Below are 19,511 nucleotides of genomic sequence, written 5' to 3'. Positions count from 1 at the left end.
GCATGTTCTCTTCTGCTTCTCTCCATAGCCTGACTGCAGTCAATTAAAAATTCAAGCCATGTTCCACTCTCCTCCTTTTTCATTGTTCTGTTGTTTGGGTTTTTTGTCTTTTTTTTTTTTTTTTTAACGTAATTTTTCAGTAGGAGCCACCTACCTCTGCCTCTGCATTCTCTGCAGAGCTAGTTCTACAGATTGATTTTAAGGGGTTTTTTTTAAGGGCTGCTTTTTTTTGTTGTTGTTTTTTTTTTCTCAGTCTAAACTAATTCTCTTGGTAGTCAGTTATTCCTCAGAATAAAAGGCAATGTAAGAGTTTCAAGGTGTAACCTTGAATTATCAGCTTTGGGAGGCTGTAACACCTAATCCAAAAGAATGCTGAGATGCAGGGCTCAGGGGGAAGGAGAGGGGAAGTCTTAGAAATTGGAAGATTTTAGAGAAGAAAGAGCAATAACTGCTCAGAGTAGGGGGGGGCTTATTAATGTTTTTCTGGTATGATTATAGCACAGTGTTCTTCACTGAACTGAATACTTTTCTGCTCTGTCTTTTCTGGCTTTTAGAGAAAAAAGAGCAGGCATGAGTACTGCTTATTTTTACCAAAACAGTTCAACGAAAGGTCAAGGTTGATTTACATGCAAAGCTGCATGCATTTGATTACTCTTTAATTCTAAAAATGTAAAAAGCAGAAATTATAAGGCCACCCTCTTCATTTGACAAGGTCAAGTATTTTTAGGGAATTGGATTAAACCACTAATTAATTCAATTTTATTTATTGGAAGTATATTTTTATCTTTATTAACATCTGACATGCGTCTCTGTAGTGCTCTCTGTGCTGTGTCTCCTGTCACAGGTGGGCTAGCCAGACCCAGGGCATGTACCGGCTCTGGAGTTGGTGGCTCAGCTGTGCACACAGGGTGACCTCAGATACACCCATCAGCTCCACATCTGAGCCATGGCCTGCAGTCCAGCAAGTGCCTTGGATCCAGCTCCAGCAGTTCAGGATCTTAGCAGGAGTTATTGCCCCTCAGATGAAATGGAGTGGCAGACTGTAGCCTGTTTTCCTTCACTGCAAAGCAAATCCAGTTAACATAAACCACCACCAAGCATAGCTGGGGGTTTTGCTGCATTACTTGGGATTTTTTTCCCAGATTGACTGAGAAGTACTCCTGTTTGCTTTGAAATCCTGACTTGGTTGCCATTGGTAGCAGCATGAGGTTTAGGCAAGGTGGAATGCTATGGAAATTTGGTGCTTAATTAATGTACTCATGTTATGCACCCTCTTCTTTATGGTCAGAGAGGCTGTTTGTGGTAATCAACAATAAATATAAAGACCATGAAAAAATGGTGGTGCTATTCTTCTAAGAAGGGTGTTAATGCTATCCTGTACAGGCCACAGTACCATTGCTGCACATACAATAGGAAACCATGTTAGAATCATAGAACCACTTAGGTTGGAAAAGACCCTTAAGAATATTGATTCCTACCATTAGCCCAGCACTGCCAAGGACACCACTAAACCATGTTCCTACGTGCCACATCTGCACATCTCTTAAATACCTACAGGGATGGTGACTCCAGCACTTCCCTGGGCAGCCTCTTCCACTGCTTGCCAACCCTTTTGATAATATTAAATCTAAACCTCCCCTGGAAACAGTGGAGGCCATTTCTTCTTGTCCCATCACTTCTTACCTGGGAGAAGAGACTGACCCCCACCTGGCTGTAACCTTCTTTCAGGGTATTGCAGAGAGCAAGAAGGTCACCCCTAAGCCTCCTTTTGTCCAGGCTGAGCCCCCCCAGCTCCCTCAGCAGTTCCTTATCAAACTTGTGCTCCAGACCCATCCCCAGCTCCATTGCCTTCTCTTTACACACTCAAGCCCCTCAGTGTCCTTCTTGTAGTGAGGGGCCCAAAAGTGATCCCAGTGCCGAGTACAAGGGGTCAGTCCCAGCCCAGGTCCTGCTGACCACGTGCTGAGTACAAGGGGACAGTCCCAGCCCAGGTCCTGCTGACCACGCTGGTGCTGGTACCAGCCAGAACCTTGTTCTGTTGAACTGAAAAGTGTCAGCAGATTTTCTGGTCTTGGCGCAGTTGGCAATGAAAGCTGAAGCTTCAGTCTTCTCTGCTGGGTGATTTTAGCACTGCTGCTATATTTGATTTCTTCACCCATTGGGGTATGGATTTTTGCTGACAAGTTATTGCTTCTCAGAGCAACAGTAACTGTCACTTTTCCCGGTAACTTACGGCCTTTTACTGGTAACGTGAAGACTCTTTTTGCCTTCCTGTCAGCCCTGATTTCTTCTGCTGAGCTCCTAACTCCTCCCTTGTTTTATCAAGTCCCATTCCTTTTCTTGGTTTTCTGACCTTTTGAAGAAGCTTGCCTGGCATTAATTTTTAAGGTGGTAAGTGGTAGAGCAGCAAACCAAGTAGGATGTTTTGGCTTGTGGGTAGAAGACAGAGGCCGACTGTGCCATAAATCGTGATGCATTTTGGCAGCAGAGTCTTGGAGCAGATGGCCACACAAGACCTTCATATTGCAGACTGACAGAGACAGTAAACTAAATAACTGTTTAAGAAATAGTGATGGATGTAGAGGGCATTTCTCAGCAATTAATGACTGGTTTAAAGAGACAGGGGTCCCTGGGAAAGCTAAAGGCCTTTAACCTTAATGCTTATTAACTGGCAGGAAATATGCTGCTTGGGTTATTTTTATGGCTGTAGGACCTAGTAATTTTTTTTTTTTTAATGATTGAACAATGAGTTATTTTTAGGCTCTGAAAGGTAATTCTGTTTAGATTTGTTCTGCTCTTTCTTGTTTGTGTCCCCCTATCTATCAGATAAAGAACAGACAATGTACAAAAAATAGCATTTTGTTCAGAAAATATCAGTGGATTTTATAGAAGTGCTTTTGTGCACAGTTACATTGGCAAAGGTACTAATGTGGGTTCAATTTCTTCACTAGAGTAGCTGACCATAGAGCTAGGGAACACTTGGAGGATATACACATTTCATAGTTGTATTTGCATTAGTTGTGTTCATACCAAAAACTTCTAAAATCAGGAGAATTCTGCTTAGAGAAACTTCCTACAGTTTCTGTCAGAAATGTGTTTTTGTTGAGTACCTTGCCTATGTGATGTGCATCACTCTGGCTGGTCCTGACCATCAGAGCTGCTCTGCTAGGGCAGGGGAAGAGGTGCTTTGAGTCCAGGTTTATTCCTGCTCTCACAGGGGTGATGGGCACCCAACACCAGCCCTGAACCTGAAAATGACGTCACACAATTGTGCTCCTGGTGGCTGCACACTGCTTTCTTTGGGTTTTTAATCTCAATTATATAGTATTTTAAATCATTTGGCCTTGGGGGCTGATTCCTTGCACTCCACAGAAATCCTGGGATAAAAGCAGTGGCTCCCAAAGCCAGGTAAAGTGTTGTTTGGTTCTTTCAGTCCTGAATACCTGGGGTCACAGAAAAAGGAGGGGAGTTCCTGGCAGTAAGGGGATGCTGCTTAGCTGGGAAGGTGATGGGGAACATGTGTCATACAGCTCAGCAGTGTAAGAAATACTGTAAAATGAACAATTAGATGAACATTCCAGATTGTACATCCTCCTAATTATCCTTTTTAATTATTAATCTAAAACAAGTAAAATGACCCCTGACAGAGCCATAAATTATTTGGGAACTATTAAATATTTATTAGATGCAACTGAGTCTCCACAGAGGTTTTTAACAGACACATGCGAATCTGCTTTGCTGTATTCCTCATCTCCTACAATTTCATCTATGGAATTTGTAACTAATTGAATGAGATTTTTTCACCATTTAAAATACTGCTAAGCTCATTGAGACTTTTTTAAGGTAAGTAGAGAACAGCAGTGCTTTCAGTCATGTATGTTTGACAGATTTGTTGTAAGCAGACAGTGACTACCAGCAGTGCCCTGGCTGACACAGGCACTATCCTATAGCCACTTCTGCACCACCCACCCTCCTACACAAAAAACTTGGATGCAAAGGCAGCGCAGAAAGAAGCAGAAATCAAGGAAGAAAACAGCCCCATGATTTTGCTGGCGCAGTTTAGAAACACCTGAACGTCTCATGCAATTTAATATCAAGATGGTTTCGACACAAACCTTTTAAAGTTGAGCTGTATGGAAAAATTGCACCAGAGATGATGCTGCTGTAGCTCACTGTCAGGGGAGGGCACAAAGCCTGGCCTGCAGCACTGAGTCACCAACAGAGAAATAACTTTTATTTCACAAGTAGCTTTCTTTTGGTTTTTTTTCAGCAGTGAATAAAATCCTCCTTCTTACATAATAAAATTGGATTTATATTAATGTTCCTGTTGTGATGACACACAGTTGGCTTAAGAACACAGCAAAATCCTTGTGGGTTTTGCTATTTCCATTAAAAAAGGAAAAAAAAATCTCCAAAATCAACCCCACAACTGAAATCACAGGATGCTAGGCACAGCAAGCACTGGTCTGCAATGACTTTTACAGAAATAAAATTCAACTTTTAGTTCTGTTTTTGTGAGGGATAAGAAGAAATAATTTTGTGGGGACCAATTTTTAGGAATGGTGTGTATTAAAACCAGGAGATGCTGGAAAGGAAGGGGATAGTGTAGTGAGAGTAGCAGAAAGGAATTTCTTGAAAGCTGGAATCAGTTCTTGGTTGGACCACAGGCCTACCCTGTAACATGTACCAGGTTCCACCATACGATTCTGCCCTCTGGTTGGACCTGCAGCTTTTATTGTTACATAAAATACAAAGGCTTTTGAAAGTGAAAAGACGATACAAAGAAGATCTTTCTGACTCTCATTGAATCACGTAATAATAATAACAGAGTTACTGTAATAAAACCCAGTTCTTGTTGAGGATGTCTCATGACCGAGTCTCAAAAATGTTATTGTTTCTCTCCCCATTCTACAGAGAGGAGGAGCAGGGAGGATAAGGAAAGCACCCAGCATGTCCAGCAGTAGAGGTGGGAAAGGGCACAGGGGTCCCCACCAACAAAAAAGAGGAAATTCAAAAAACAGGAGACCCATTCTTTTCTTAACTTGTGATCTACAGACCTTGAGGGGTTTATAAGGGCAGGGACCATGGTCAGCCATTAGTCTCTGGAACCACATTAAACAGGTTTTGATGTAGTTTCCATTTAAATTTTAATCAAAAGTCCAATAAGGAGGGCAAAACGTCCTTGAGAAATTTGGACTTTGGGATTTTCTGTAGTCTGTGTAACTTCATAATCACTTCCAGAATTAGCCAACATTACTTGCAGACCTGATTTTTAACAATCCCTTTAAAGAGGAAAATGATGACCCAACATTTTACATGCATTAGGAGAAGTATTCTGATATAATGAGCAAAAACTGTAACTGTTTCAGAACTATGCTGAGTTTCTTTCTCGTTGTTCTGTGTGTGCAGTTGCTATCCTGTTGAAGGACGATTATTTTGTCAGTGGTGCCGGGTTACCAGGCAGATTCAAGGCAGAGAAAGTGGAGTTTCACTGGGGCCAAAGCAACGGATCGGCTGGCTCCGAACACAGCATCAACGGCAAGAGGTTCCCTGTTGAGGTGAGTGGACAGACACGTGCTTGTATTCTCAGAGAAAACAAAATCAGAATGTATTGTTGTAGTCCAGGGCAACGGTGAAATAGGGCAATGTTTCTTTCAGTGAAAAGGAAACAGCACCTTATCCATAATCTCTCATGTGCTTCTGCGATGTCAGCTCCAAGCTCTGCTTTGCTGGCCCTGCCAGCTCTCATGTCCCGTGGGTTAAGTTGCAGACAGCCACTTTTCTCATTTGTCCCATAAGCTTTCCATGTGTGGGAGGATCTGCTTAGAAATTTCTGCCAAGTGACCTCGTTGTCCTCCAAATTTTTCCTTTCCCATGACGCTTACAAAGAAATAGCAAAAATTGGGAGCCATGGTGCTGAGACCGCTGTCATCAGAATTGCCTCCTTGCCCACACACAGGACCTGACCTGTGTCTGGGTTCAGCTGCTGTCCCCTGCCTGGCACTAACAGGACCTCTGCACAGATCTGTGCAAACAGCTCTGTGTTTGCTCTGCCTGTGCTGGGCCCGAGCAGCCCCAGCCAAGAGCGGCCACAGATATCCCAGGAGCAAGGGGCGGCCTCGGGCACAGCGCTCTGGGAACGCAGGAGTGTCAGAGACAGGGCCAGGCACCTGTGTGCAGTGACTGGGGACATGGCTTCAGATGGGCTCAGAGAAACCTGTGTGCAGTGACTGGGGACATGGCTTCAGATGGGCTCAGAGAAACCTGTGTGCAGTGACTGGGGACATGGGCTCAGAGACAGGGCCAGACACCTGTGTGCAGTGACTATGGGGCTGTGCCTTTGGAGGGCCCTGAGTACAAACATTCTCAGGGATCTGGGTGCAGTTGGGTCTTGGCTTGTGAGCAATAGCTCCAGGTTGCTCTTTCATCACTGCAGTGTTTTCTGTGTCAACAGAGTTTGTTGATAGTTTTCACTCGATAGTCAAGGTTTTGCATGGTGAGGTAAACAAGAGGTTATCTGGGATTACGTTTGCCTGTGGGTAAGCAGATTTGCAGTTCCCAAGTGTGGCATGTGGATCCTGAGCAGGTTGCAGGGAACTGTGCTTGCTTTCCCAGAAAATTCATGGGTGAGAAGAAGTGCTGGTCTTGGGACTTGATTCACCCCCTAGTTTGCCATAATTCATCACATGTGGCTTTAGCCAAGTCATGTTTATCTGGAGGTTGGAAGAAGCTTCCAAAGCTCAAAGGGAGGTTATAATAGACTCTGGTGCATTATCAAAACCTCCAATTTTCACCTGCCTGTTCAAACCACCTCATCACACAAGAATTAGAAACTGGTTTGTATATCCCAGTTGTGTACCTGTATGTTAGATTTTCTGAGAGGTAGAGGTTTTATTTTTGTCTTCTTTTTAATGAGCTTTTCCATTATCATCTCCTTGATGTAGCTGTGATTTCTCACAAGGGGCCATTCCTGAGCAGATGGAGCAAAGGCTCAAACACTGTCATGCTGCCCTGTCTGTCTCAATTGGCAATACTGATGTTTGTAAACCTCAGGAAGATGCACTCAGGAAATCTACTGAGACAGTCAACTGCTCTTCTGAAATTTGGGGGAGTGGAGGGGGTGAAAAAGTCTGGGCCTTCTTGTTTGTGTCAAAAATATTATTTCTACTTCAAAAACCCTTTCTTAGGATTCCAAGGCTATTTGATGGTGACTCGGTGAATGGAAGCTCTTCTACTGTGGAAATAACAAGTTCCTAAGAAATACTTTTCCTATGGTTTAAATATTCTTCATTTCAGTTGTTTAGACTATTAACTAGAAAACTGAGGGGAGACTGCTTTGACTGCCTTTAGGAATTTATGTTTATGCTATTTTTGCTTGTTCATGAATGCTGAGCAAAAAATAAATTGCTGGATCAGATAGATTTCGTGTTAATCCTAATAATTTCCAAGAGATTTGTGTTTGTTGCAATGACATGGACCTCTGGCCTCTGGCCTTCCTTGGTGTGATGACATTAGCAGAATTCCCACAGCCATTCCTTTATTTTTTTTTTTCTTTCTGTAAAGGAAGAACAGTTTCCAAATCAAGCCTTTCCCTATTGTGATGCTATCTACCTCCTACAAGAATTCTGACTTTCAATGCTGCAAAATATTTCTATGGATGGATTTTGGAGGGTTCAATAGGTCTAAGGTGATAACATCGAGTCTTTAGTGCTGATAGATGCAAAACCAGTCTAAATAGTTGGGATTAGACTTCTCAATCAGTAACTGTACATGTATTCTCAGTGGGGCTTTTAATTTGTAATGCTAATTGTGGTGCAGCTTGCAAATGTCTGATGCAACCCCAGTTGCCTGATGCTGAGAGGTCTGTGCCAAAAACACTCTACTTCATCTGAGAAGGAGCATTTCTAAGGAGGCTGTAGAAAGGATAAACCAAAATTCTATCCTACAGAAAGCAAAGCCTAAATAATTCTGATTATTCTGAGCCCGTGGATGTAGGAAAAGCTTACAGTAGTGTGTGGGTATTGGCATTCCATTTCTGCAGAGTTACAGTGGCAATGCAGCTGAAAGGAAATGTTTTCTAAGTCTTTATTTTGCAACCAGATGTGGGCTATGCAAAACCCATTAGTTCCAAAGCACATCCCAAGGGAGCACAGATAGATCAGCTTCATCCATAGAATGGGGGCTGTGCACATTAAGTTTAGAAGTTTTTTCCTCTGGGAAACAAAGTGCTTGCTGGTAGTCTTTTTTTTTTTTTTCCTTGAAGAGGATACAGAGACTAATTAGAAATGTCAGATATAATACAGGGCATTATTGTTTGACCATGTTGTTTGGTTTTTATTATTACAACTAATGTGTCAGATGGTAAGGCTGTCTACATTAATTGGTTTCCTTCATTGAAGCCCATCTGGATCATATTTTTTATGATTTATATGTTAAATTAGTTAGTAAGATATATGAGAACATCCTTTTGTTTCCTGCTTTAAAGGCATGTTGGATCAAAGGCATATTATCTTGCAGTACTTTAATGTAGCATATTGTGACTTCTTTTTAAACTATGGCATGTGTAATGGTATTCTTTCATTATGTGGTCTTGATTGCTTATTTATTGATTAGATTTTCCTTAGTGATACTTGATCTTTATGAAGCCATTATGAGTTTGGCTTTCTCTGAAGCAGCATTCATGATCAGAGATGTCCATCTGCTTCAAACTTCCACGTACATCCAGATTGATGCCAGGCCTGGTCAGCATTCACTAGAAAATTCTTTTTCCCCTCTTTCTAGCCATTTTACATGCAATATCTGGGTGAGGCCAGGAAGTAGTGCTGTGATGCTGCATTAAAGTGATACCATTAGTGTATTGCTGTGTGAGTGGAGTGTGAATCCTAATGAGGACATGGGCTCTGTGCCAGTTTAGAAAAAAGCTCTCTTTTTTTTTTCCTTAGAGTTAAGAAAAGTTTTTAATGTTGCATTTTCTAAATTTTAATGAATTGCTGACTCCTTTGTATTTTGTTATTGTTCTTCTCCACTATAATTCCTCAGGTTATTTTTTTTCTTTCTGAAGCCGCAGTAATATAAGTGGACATGCAAATGCTAGAAACCACTTAAGTGGAAAAGTGACAAAATTAAAATAAAGATGAGCTTCCCTCAGGCCAGGAGAGAACCCGGGTTTCCCTCATTAGAGCCAAGAGGAGTAACTGCAGCACTTTAATCTCCCGTGCCACCAAACTGGTTCCCAGCAGCAGGCAGGGCTCCCTGTGCTGGCTGGCTGTTCCGAGGGAAACCCAACGCTTAATATTTCATGGCAAGTGAGGAGCTGACGTGGCAGTGCTCTGTGTGCTGCTGGAGCGAGGTACCACCATCCCAGCATAACCATGGGGTTATTTTTTAATTTTTTTCTTAGCTGCCTTGTAGTAATTTTTATGCAAAATGCCGCTTATTTCTGTGAAGAGCAGAAATCAGAAGAGTGATTTTAATCATGGCTGTGTTAATTTGATGTGAGCTTTGGCTGTTTATGAGCGTTCTCTTTAATGGTGCTAATTGTCAGTTATAATGTGAACACCATTATACAGTACTATGCAGTAATTTATTTAGTAAATGAGTATCTTATTCCAAGGACCATACTGCAATATGCCATAGAGACCTCATCCTTTTACTTTTACATGAGCAAACTTGCACTATTTAGGCTAAATTGCTTCTGAAAGAGCAATGTGATTTCATACCCACAAGTACCAACATGCATGTTTTTGGAAATTTCAAGTTCTTTTCCATTAATAAAAAAATACAAGACAAAAAGGCACAAAAAAACCCCTCTACAACCAAATAAAACAACCAAACAAACAAAACAACCAAAAAAACCACCACCCTCACAAACTATCCCAGCAGAAAATGAAGAGCTGACACCCTCTTATGTCAATTAACAAGCTTTTACATTATGTTTATGTATTCACTTTATTAAATTATTGTTGCAAAACAATAATTTGCATTAACAATTCTTGCTGCTCTTCAAGTGTGTTTCTTAGAAGACTTTCCAGGTTCTAATGATGTCTTTGTTCTTGCTACTTTGATTTTCTTCCTTTTCTCTTTGAATCTACACACTGAGATTGTGTGGTCTAGATCTACAATCAGTTGCTCTAACTTGAATGCTCAGATAACCTTGCAAGAGTTTATAATTGTGTGCTGTTCTACCTCTCATTATATTACTTAAATTCTGATAGTTCGTATTATCACAGGCAGATGACAATCAATGTCGTAAAAGTAGAAGAAATGAGTGGTATTCAGTGCACAAAAACCTTTACTACAGGGAATAAACTGAGATTAGTTACTCAGTTTACTAGTTTGGTGGTTTTCGTTTTGGTTTTATCCTGAATATTAGGACTTTCTATCACACCTGGAATCCCCTACAGTATACATCCAGCTGTCTGTTCACCTATGAATGGTGGGGAATATTTAGTTTGTAATGTTAGAAATGAGACCATTTCTGTTCTGTAATTTTACTCTTGGTGTAGATGGCAGTCTGTTTAGATTTGCACACACTTTATGACATTAAATGATGAACAACATACCACAGCACATTCTCTTCCTATACAGGAGAGAATTAACACCCTGTATTGCAGTTGGGTTTATTATTTCTGGCATCCAGCATATCTGGTAATTGTAATTTTGCAAAGATCTCTGGTGCTGATTTCAAGCACAAGTAAAGATTAATTATGAAACAGTGAGCCAGTGCTGGGTTTATTTCCTTATATTTTTTTTACTTGTTGCTCTTCAAATTTTCATACCTCAGGATATAGCAAAGTAGAAGTCAAGAAATGATAGGGGCACCTAAAGAGGACCATTGGGAATATATCACAGTGAGGTACTATGATGTCTAAAGTAATTTTAGTGTAATATTCTCTCCAAGGACCATATCCACACTTATAAGGGGACACTTAGAGCTCCCAGTAACTTTGATGAGAGATGTGCTGGTGAAACTCTGGGTGAAGATTTGGCTCCATACTCACACTGTCTGTGCTGCAGAGTGTCCAGGGAATTTAGCATGCTCTGCTTAGTCCATCTGCATTTCTTACAGCACCTCTGACTTAATCATTCAGACAAGGAAATGGCTTGGGGATTTTCACATTTAGTTTTTTTTTTTCAAAATGACACTTAACATGGAGGGGTATTTTTGTTTCCTTACAGCCTTCTCTCTCCCCTTTCCCCACAGTCTTCAAGGGTCCAGATAGCCATAAAATACTCTAAACATACAATGTGCTAAAAAGCCACATCTGCATCTCTGTCTTATCTAAAAAGCCAAATCTACATCTCCATCTTATCTCCAGTAAAGTAAGATTTTATTCCCACAGTCTCTAGGCTTTATTCCTTTTTGCTCTTCACTGCTTTTAAATCTTGTTCAAGTTTCTCATTGTCAGGAAAGCAGTGTGTCATCATTTTAAAAACATAAAATGGATGGATATATTGAACACATCGCTGAGTTTCTGTCTTGTTTCACTGTGAGTAGTGGAAATTAAACATCATCTTATCACTGTCTGGTTTACTGTTTTATTTTCCTTAGTGTAGCTGCTACACTGCCTCCCCTCAGTTGTCTTTAGTGTCTCCCATAGCCTGACAGGAGAGTCAGTTGAGACTTTAATTAATGACTTTATTGTAATCAAGGTTCCATTTTAGTGCAGAATGCTCCATCTTATAGTAGTGAAATATTTAGTCTCCATCTGGCTGATCTTTTCTGTGACTGTCCCATGATAATTAAGAAGAAACAGGAGAGGATGGTCTGAAATTAAATATGTTTAGTGGAGGGGTTAGTGTATCTTGGGACTGTTTGTGTAGAGACTCAGACAAAATTTAGGAATAGAACAGCAGTTTGGTTTTATGGCTGCATCTTCCTGCTGTCTGCCAGGCCCCAGTAATTTCTAGACTGAATTACAAATGTTACAATGCATCTAGAGTTTTATTTTAAAATAACTATCCAGTAGCATGAATCAGAGATAACCCTTTTCATTGTGGCTGGGAATGTCCTGCTTTCCCCAAAGGATTTCGACTGACTTGTTGAAAAGGTCAGAGGCAGTAGCACTACACTGCAATTACAGTATGTTAATGATGAGCTAAGAGTTCTACATTATTCTTAACATAAGTCCCTGATTTTCTACATGATTAATTGGAATCTGAAAAGACTGACAAGGAGAAGGAGGATCAGATGGGGTGAAAATAAGAGATAAGAGGCTGACAGCCAGCTCTTGTTGTAAAGGAGAGTTATTTTGAATAGGAGAAAAAATCAATACAAAGGTTGAAGGATTTTACAGAGTTGTAAGAGCTACTTTAATGAAAGGTAGCAGATTCAATAGGATTGTTACTTGAAATGTAGGATTGTCTGAGTTAGAATAATGGTACTGTCTCTTCCCAGTTGTAAAGGTGAGCTCTGCATGCTGAGCTTCCAGTGTACTTAGTCCACTGGATTTACTGGCATTTGCTCTGGGTACTCAGTATGATAAAAAGTGGGGGAAGATATGTAGGGGAGCTTACTAAATTCTGTTCTTCAGGAAAAGTTACTTGTTTATGTGAGGAGAAGGAGGAGGACAGCAGATGATGGCTATTTCTGCTGCTTCAGCATGTTAGGTAGCTGCCATGTGAGAGTGTCTAGCAGTGTCCCTCAAGGAACAGGGGTTCATTAGGAGGAGGTGGCTTCATTTGGCCCTGACTGTAATGAACAGGCCAGGACTTTGGTCAGCTTGAAAGGATGAACTGTTCTCTTATACACTCATGCCAGCTTCCTTTCCCCAGCCGTGATGGTAAGAGGTGAGTGCAGGTAGGGAGGTTATGCCCTGAAGCTTTTTAACCTGGGCTAGAGCTGAGGTGAGGTGCAGTCAGCTGAACCTCAGCATCAAACACTTCTTGGACAGAAGCACTTAGTGTGGGTAGAAAAGGAGGCTTCAGCAATGCAGCAAGAGAAACTTGCTCCTGCAATTATCAAATGGGCTGCTTAATTACTCTCAGTAGAGATGGCCAATCTTAAACGGGGAGTGAAGTTTTCAAGAATTGCTCGTAGCTGTTGAGGTTTGGGGACTTAAATGCCAGAAGGCAATATTTTCAGGTAGCACTGCACAGCCATGAAGTGTGTGAGGCTTACAGGGAGGGGAGCTGCAGTCCCTGAGATGTGTCTGGGCTGTGGGCTCTGAGCACTGGAACAGGTGCACACTGGAACAATAACTGGAACAGGTGCACACTCTGTGCTGTGCCAGGCTGGCTGCCCATGAGGGCCCTGGCATGTTGGTTAGGAACATGAAAAGCTTGCCCCTTTCCATTGGGCAAATCCAACAGTCTTTGGGATGTCTTCCCCTGGAGATGTGCGACCCTTCATGATTATCCCAATAGGCTCTCTGGAAATAACAAAGAGGGATAATATTTAGGGGTGTGAGGGATAAAAGAAACATTGTACAAATATGTTAAAACCTTAATGTGGTTAATGGGCTGGTTTGTAGCTGTCAGAAAGTTTTTCGCATTGGAAGCCATTTCATTGGGACTCAAACAATCAGAATAGATTTCACTAATGTTAATCGTGATTTAAGGCAGCAAGAAGGAAATTATTTAAATTATCTATTATACTGGTGCTTTACTGATTGCATTTTACTTCTTTTGGGTTTTGTTTGGGGTTTTTTCCCTGAAAATTTCTAAACAGTTGCTATAATTCTGTGCCAAGAGAATAAATTACATCAGGCATGTTTTTTGCTCTGAGGAAATTCATTACATTTATTCAGACACTTTTTTTTGGTCATTTTATCATGTGTTAAAGAACTGCATTGTAAGGGATGACTATCAAAATCTTGTGTAAACCAGAAAGAAAGATGCATCTTCTTGTCTGATTATTTGTGTATCCAGAAATGTTTTTCATTAGAACTGATTTTCCAGTGCAGGTCACCAAAAGGCTTTTTAATTCTAAGGGGGAACAGGTTGTGAAATATATTCATTGTGGACTGTGCTGATCAGTAGTATCATATTGACCTTTTTGCCCTTCCACCTGAACCCCTTTGCAGTTTCTTATATTGAATCTAAAAGCTCTTTGGGATTAAGAATAGCTCTTTACTGGTTTTGTGCAGCACCTGCCCCAGAGGAATTTCTGCTTTGGGATGCAGCACCATGAGCATAATCCTTGTTATTTTCCCAGTTCAAAGGCATTATATTTCCAGACAGGATGGGAGGGTTAACTAAAGTTGAAAAATGATCTAAAACACAGCTAGAATTTACTGTCTGGTGGAAATGAAACAAAAATCAAGTAGCTGAAAACAAGAAAAAAATGTATGCGTTTGCTCATGCTTTGAGACTCACATCTTTCTGTAAAGAAAAAACAATTTGGTGAAAATATTTGTATCCCTGAATATGTGTCCTCTTGCTTCCTGTTTCTCTACGTGGCTTAATAAGAAACATTCTTTTTTCCCTAAATAGTTGGGTTTTTCAGCACATTCTATGGAAGGCCAGTAATGCCCTTTCTGTCACTGTCCCATCTAGGCTGGCTGTCTGCAGAAGGGGCTTTCCTTTATCCTCTGGTTTCAGAGAGGAGGCAAAATGGGCTGGTATTTCCAGGAAATGCCTGCAGCTTCACTGTCTTTGTTAGCATATCCCACAAAGACACTTGGCTATTGTTGGTCATCGAACATTCAGTAAGGTTTTTTTAAATAAAACTTAGCTCTGATCTACACATGTGTAAGAAACTCAAATTTAGGCTTTCCACTGGAGGTAGAAATACCATTACCAGGTGGGAAAAAGCTTTTCCCCCTACAGTGGGCTAATAGTTTCTTAATGGTTTCTTCAAGCACAGAAAATGGCTCCTAGTCTGCCAAAAGAGCATTAGTTTCTCCAGATGGGATTGTTAATTGTTCAGGAAAAGAAGATTGAGAGTTTTTCCATAATAAATTAGGGATGAATCATTCTTCTCTGGGACTGGGGGCAGATTTGACTTTTTTACAGACTTTTTTACAGACTCTGGAGGACCAAATGCATGTTGGAGAAGCAAACTTGCTCACCCCAGGTGGTGAATGTAATTTGAGAAATAAAAGCATGCAGTAGTATAACATCTCTCACACATTTGTTACGAAAGGGAGAAGAGAGCTCTTAGGGATTTGCCCATGCCATAAATGGATGAAATTTCTTTAATTTTGCAATTTTTGCCCTTATATACGTTTTTATGACATTCTGTGTTTTGAAGTTCAGAACTGCAATAGTGCTTGTGTTTGCTCTTTACCTTAACCAGATTGCTATAAGGGTGGTTTTAGTTAATATTTATACCTACATAAAGCCCTACCACTCCTACAGGGCAGTACTGCCTACAAATAAGATAACAAATTCGATGCTCAATGCCTGCATCCAGTGCTCAAGGAGTTTTCAAAGAGTAGAAGGTTTAGCTTTTTAAAATGCAAAATTACCATCAGATGAGCAGTCAAAATTGCAAAATGCTCTTGAAAAGAAGAGGAAAGCCTCTTTTGCTTCATTTCTCATCAACTTTGGTTGAGTGGGGAATTCTATGCTACTTTCTCTGTGGTCTGTGTCCTCCTAGGGCAGGTTAGTGCTCTTGAGGGACAGGGTGGCTTGCTGGGAGTTGAGTGACACATTTGATCCTGAGGTGGCATGTTCCAGGCAGGATGATAATATCTCTTAAGAAAAAGAATTGCCATTACATCCAGTTCAAAATAGGAGAGAGGCAATAACTGGACGATTTTGAAAAAGAGTAATTTGAAATTCTTTGCTTGAGTGCTCTTATTCTGTTTGGGAGCAGGAATGTGAGCACTCACTTAATGAGCTACATTCAAAAGATGAAATTTCAAGAGAGTAAAAGTAAAACTCAGTGTTTCCTGAACATAAATTGAGTCACCCATCCTCAAATCTGTAGTTGTGTCCTTCTCTTCAACCTCATCAAATGTTCCCCTTGCTTCCTGTTTAATTAGGAAAAATGTAAATACCTGAAGTAGAGCCCTTCACACATACCAGTCACTGATGTTAAAGCATGAGCTCTTTACTCACGATGCTGGAAGCTACAGGCTGTTGTTGCTGGATACCATTTCTGAAAGCCTGGTAGCCCTCCCACTGAACCATATGGTGATTTATCAGACACTTTAGCAGTAGCATGACCACGACCCAAGTCTGAAAATGCATATTCCTTATGTTGCTTCTGATACTATGTTCCTGTTCTATTCCTTTAGTAGCATTGTGAATGCCTGCATTGAGCTGTGTGTCCCCTGGAAAGGAATTGCTGTATTTCCAGGGTATGGGGTCACAGTGTTACAAGTTAGTCTTTCTAGAAATGGAAAGCATCGGTTTCTGGAGTCTTGCAGCTCAAATGGCTGTTGTGTTGGTCCATTTTAAAGAAAAGAAATATGAAATATATGAAAGCTCAGATACAGCTCTCATGAAACAATGTCAGAGGAAATCAATGTTTTCTGTAGAAAAAGAGCAAGCTCTCATTTCAAAGATAGCTTCCTTGCAAACCATTGTGGTTTGCTTTACACTTGCCACACATGATCTCTGACATAATATTGCTGCATTTTTAGCAGAGTTAGTTCAGGTGTTTTCCCATCATACTTAAGTGATGTAGCAGTGGAAAGCATTTTGGTAACACTACAAGGAATAATTTGGCAGCAGTCAGAAGCTGGAACTGAAAAAAGGCAGTAGGAGAGAAATAATTAGTAAGGATAATTGTCAGGCCTTGACAGCCTGGTGTGTCTTTCTAGCAGTGAATGGATTCACCTGATACCCAGAGATAGCTATCTGATAATGGCATTCATAAGATCCATACATAGATATTTTATCCTTAAAATAGTATTTAAACTCTGTTCTTAGATTAATTTCTTTACTTCTGTGAAGTTATAGCAATCTGGGATTTGAGATAATGCATTTACTACAGCCTTACTGGACCTTCTTCATTTGCTGTATTTTAATACATCTATGGTGATTGCTGAAGAAAGATGCCTAGTGAGCTTAATCTGCTTATGCTTTAAAAAGAAAGGATGCTGAGAAGATTAAAATGGGGCCTCATACTGAACAGGTTTAAGAGTTTGCGGTGCTCACAATGTCAGGGAGTTTTCTGCAAGAGTTATTTCAAATTTAGAGCTTCCCTGATGCTGGCTCTGCTGACCTTATGGAGAGGGAGGAGCAGGAGCTGGGCACAGCTGAGATTTTGCTTTTGTAGATTGAGATTGTGCACAGGCTCTAATAATGCCAAATTGTTGCTGGGTTAAGCATGATGCTGCTTCTTTCTGTTAATGTTTCCTGCTGGTCCACACCTCATCTCATTGCAGAGAACTATTTGTGGGATTATGATGCACATCCCAGGACCCAGAAATAGTGTGTGCATGGTTGAAATAATGCCCATGCTAATAAGTAGCCTGTAGATAAGTATCACAAGAGATTTAAGTCTGCTCCTCTGAGTGTACTCACCAGATTTCCCCAACTGCATGTGTGTTGGATGAATTGAAATGGATTGGAAATTTTATTTTTGATGCTATCTCCTGTGAAGGACAGGAGACATTCAGCAGGACAATATCCCTTCCCTGACTGCACCACATATATGTGCTATCTCTAGCAAAGGAGAAGCTCATGTTGAAAACAACCTATTTATCTAACAACATTAACAAAAAATCCTTTTTATGATAAAAGCTGTAAAGGTCAGTGGCTGCCATCTGAGTGCCTGAGAGGAATTATTTGTACCTCTGCCTCTTATTATTGATGGGAGCTTCATTGCAGGGCTGTTACTGTCCCTGCTGTGCCACCACCAGCTTCACTGGCAGGTGGAAAATTCAACACTTTCATAACCAGGGGGTTTTCTTCATTTTAAGAAGATTATGGCATGAAATATGGAGGAGGAGATCAGAACTGGCAGGAAGCTGTGATTTGAATAGGACCTCCAATTTGACACATGTTATGTCCTTAAGAGAGGAGTCAGTGCCTGGTTTTGTTGACAGGTATGGCGACAGCTTTGAGGGATGACAGGCACTTCACTGAATCACTAAATTGATCTGATAATCAGTAAGTGAGTTTGCTAAGAGCAGGTACTACGTGCCTTCTTTGGGGCTGGGTTAACTTAGTGACAGCTTGTTTTAAATATACTAGGAGGCCATAGTTTATTTTTCCTTTCTTTTCTGGGAAGAACTCCACTTGGAGCCAAACAAAAAAAGGCATTTCTCCTCTTTGGCTGTAAGACCAACCTGAAGGTGACCAGACCTCACTTCTACAAAGAAGCTTCTGTCCCAGATTAAGCTATCTCCATTTTCTCCAGATAGTAGTAACCATCACCAGCCACAAGTGCTTGTCCTCTCACTGTGGCTACAGCCTTTCACCTCCACTGCCTTCCCCAGACAGAGGGCATTGGCTTTGCAACAGCCTTTGAATCACTTGAAGCCTTGAAAACAGCATTTCTCCCATTTCCAGCTAGCCTGGGAACATGCACTTTTTCTCCTTTGGAGCATAAAGAGGGGGTTATTCCTTTCCTTGGTGGCACAGTAGCCCTGGCCCACGCTAGAAGGGCAGGGGTGCCATGAACTGGGGTGCAGACAGCAGTGGCTGGAGGGGATCTCCCTCAGGTGTAACCTTTGGGCCCTTTGTGAGCTCATGGCTGGATTTGCAGTTGCCTTCCCATTAGTTCTGCTGTTTACTGTGGAAACTTGACACAGGGCAGGTTTGTCAAATTAAAATGTTCTACCTCCAGCATCAGGCATATGGATTAGAGTTTATGTTGGTTTGTACTGGAGCTATTCAGAAGGGGAGTTTTGCTTCAGGAATTTTCCAAAGGCGATATAATTTGTGAAAGTTCAATATGAATTTATTTTATGATTCCCCAGCAATGTCTGTATAGTTTGCTTGGGTTCAGATAAAAATCATTTGTAGTCAAGGTACATATTACAAATCAGAGACTCTTTTTCTTATGTGCATTCATAGTTGTCCTTTCTTCTTAAGACATAAATTGAATTTGTGTCCTTCATACCGTAATGTCTAAACTATTTCCTCTTCAAAGAAAGAGTATGTAACAAAGGTTAAAAATTATTTTTGGAATCCAAGCATTTAAGTATACATTACTATCTGTTTTAAGGATGGATAATCAATGTAAAAAATGATACTTCCATGTATTCCTAATAGGTCACTGTGTAAATATCCATAATGGAATCGATCCCCCATGTTATGGCAACCATTAGTAGAGAAGGGGTTTCACAATTAATGTATCAGACATTTGTCTTTCCTACTTACATGCAAAATGATTATTTATTGATTATTTTCAATCCAGGTTAATGATGTTGAAGAGGTTTCAGTATCTCAATTTAAAGTACTTAAAGTGTGCTTCAACAGAAATACTATATCCCTTTCAAGAAGTTGTGACTAATATCTGATAAGTGATTTTTGACTGCATTCTCTCTCGCTTATATATACATACATATATATAAAATTCATAAAATAAGGATGTCTGCACATCTAGAAAGTGTCGGTGCCGTGTGAATGAATGGTCATGTAAAATGATTGTATTTTCCCTTTTACCTGAG

The 19,511-nt window shown here is 40.6% G+C and overlaps 1 protein-coding gene and 1 long non-coding RNA gene across 2 annotated transcripts in view; both read left to right on the top strand.

Annotated features, from left to right (window-relative positions):
* PTPRG (protein tyrosine phosphatase receptor type G) overlaps window positions 1–19,511 on the top strand; it is a 390,724-nt gene that overhangs the window by 207,109 nt on the left and 164,104 nt on the right. The window contains exon 4 of the mRNA XM_030283424.4: window positions 5,410–5,558. Coding sequence (XP_030139284.3) covers window positions 5,410–5,558 — 149 coding nt within the window. The remainder of the gene's footprint in view (window positions 1–5,409; window positions 5,559–19,511) is intronic.
* Window positions 9–5,009, top strand: LOC140684984 (uncharacterized). Its single transcript, XR_012058049.1, has 2 exons — window positions 9–1,945; window positions 1,992–5,009. It is a non-coding gene; the product is annotated as an uncharacterized lncRNA (long non-coding RNA).

Source organism: Taeniopygia guttata, chromosome 12 (assembly GCF_048771995.1).
Source record: "Taeniopygia guttata chromosome 12, bTaeGut7.mat, whole genome shotgun sequence".
Taxonomy (NCBI): Eukaryota; Metazoa; Chordata; class Aves; order Passeriformes; family Estrildidae; genus Taeniopygia; species Taeniopygia guttata.
This window is presented reverse-complemented; position numbering and strand designations above follow the sequence as displayed.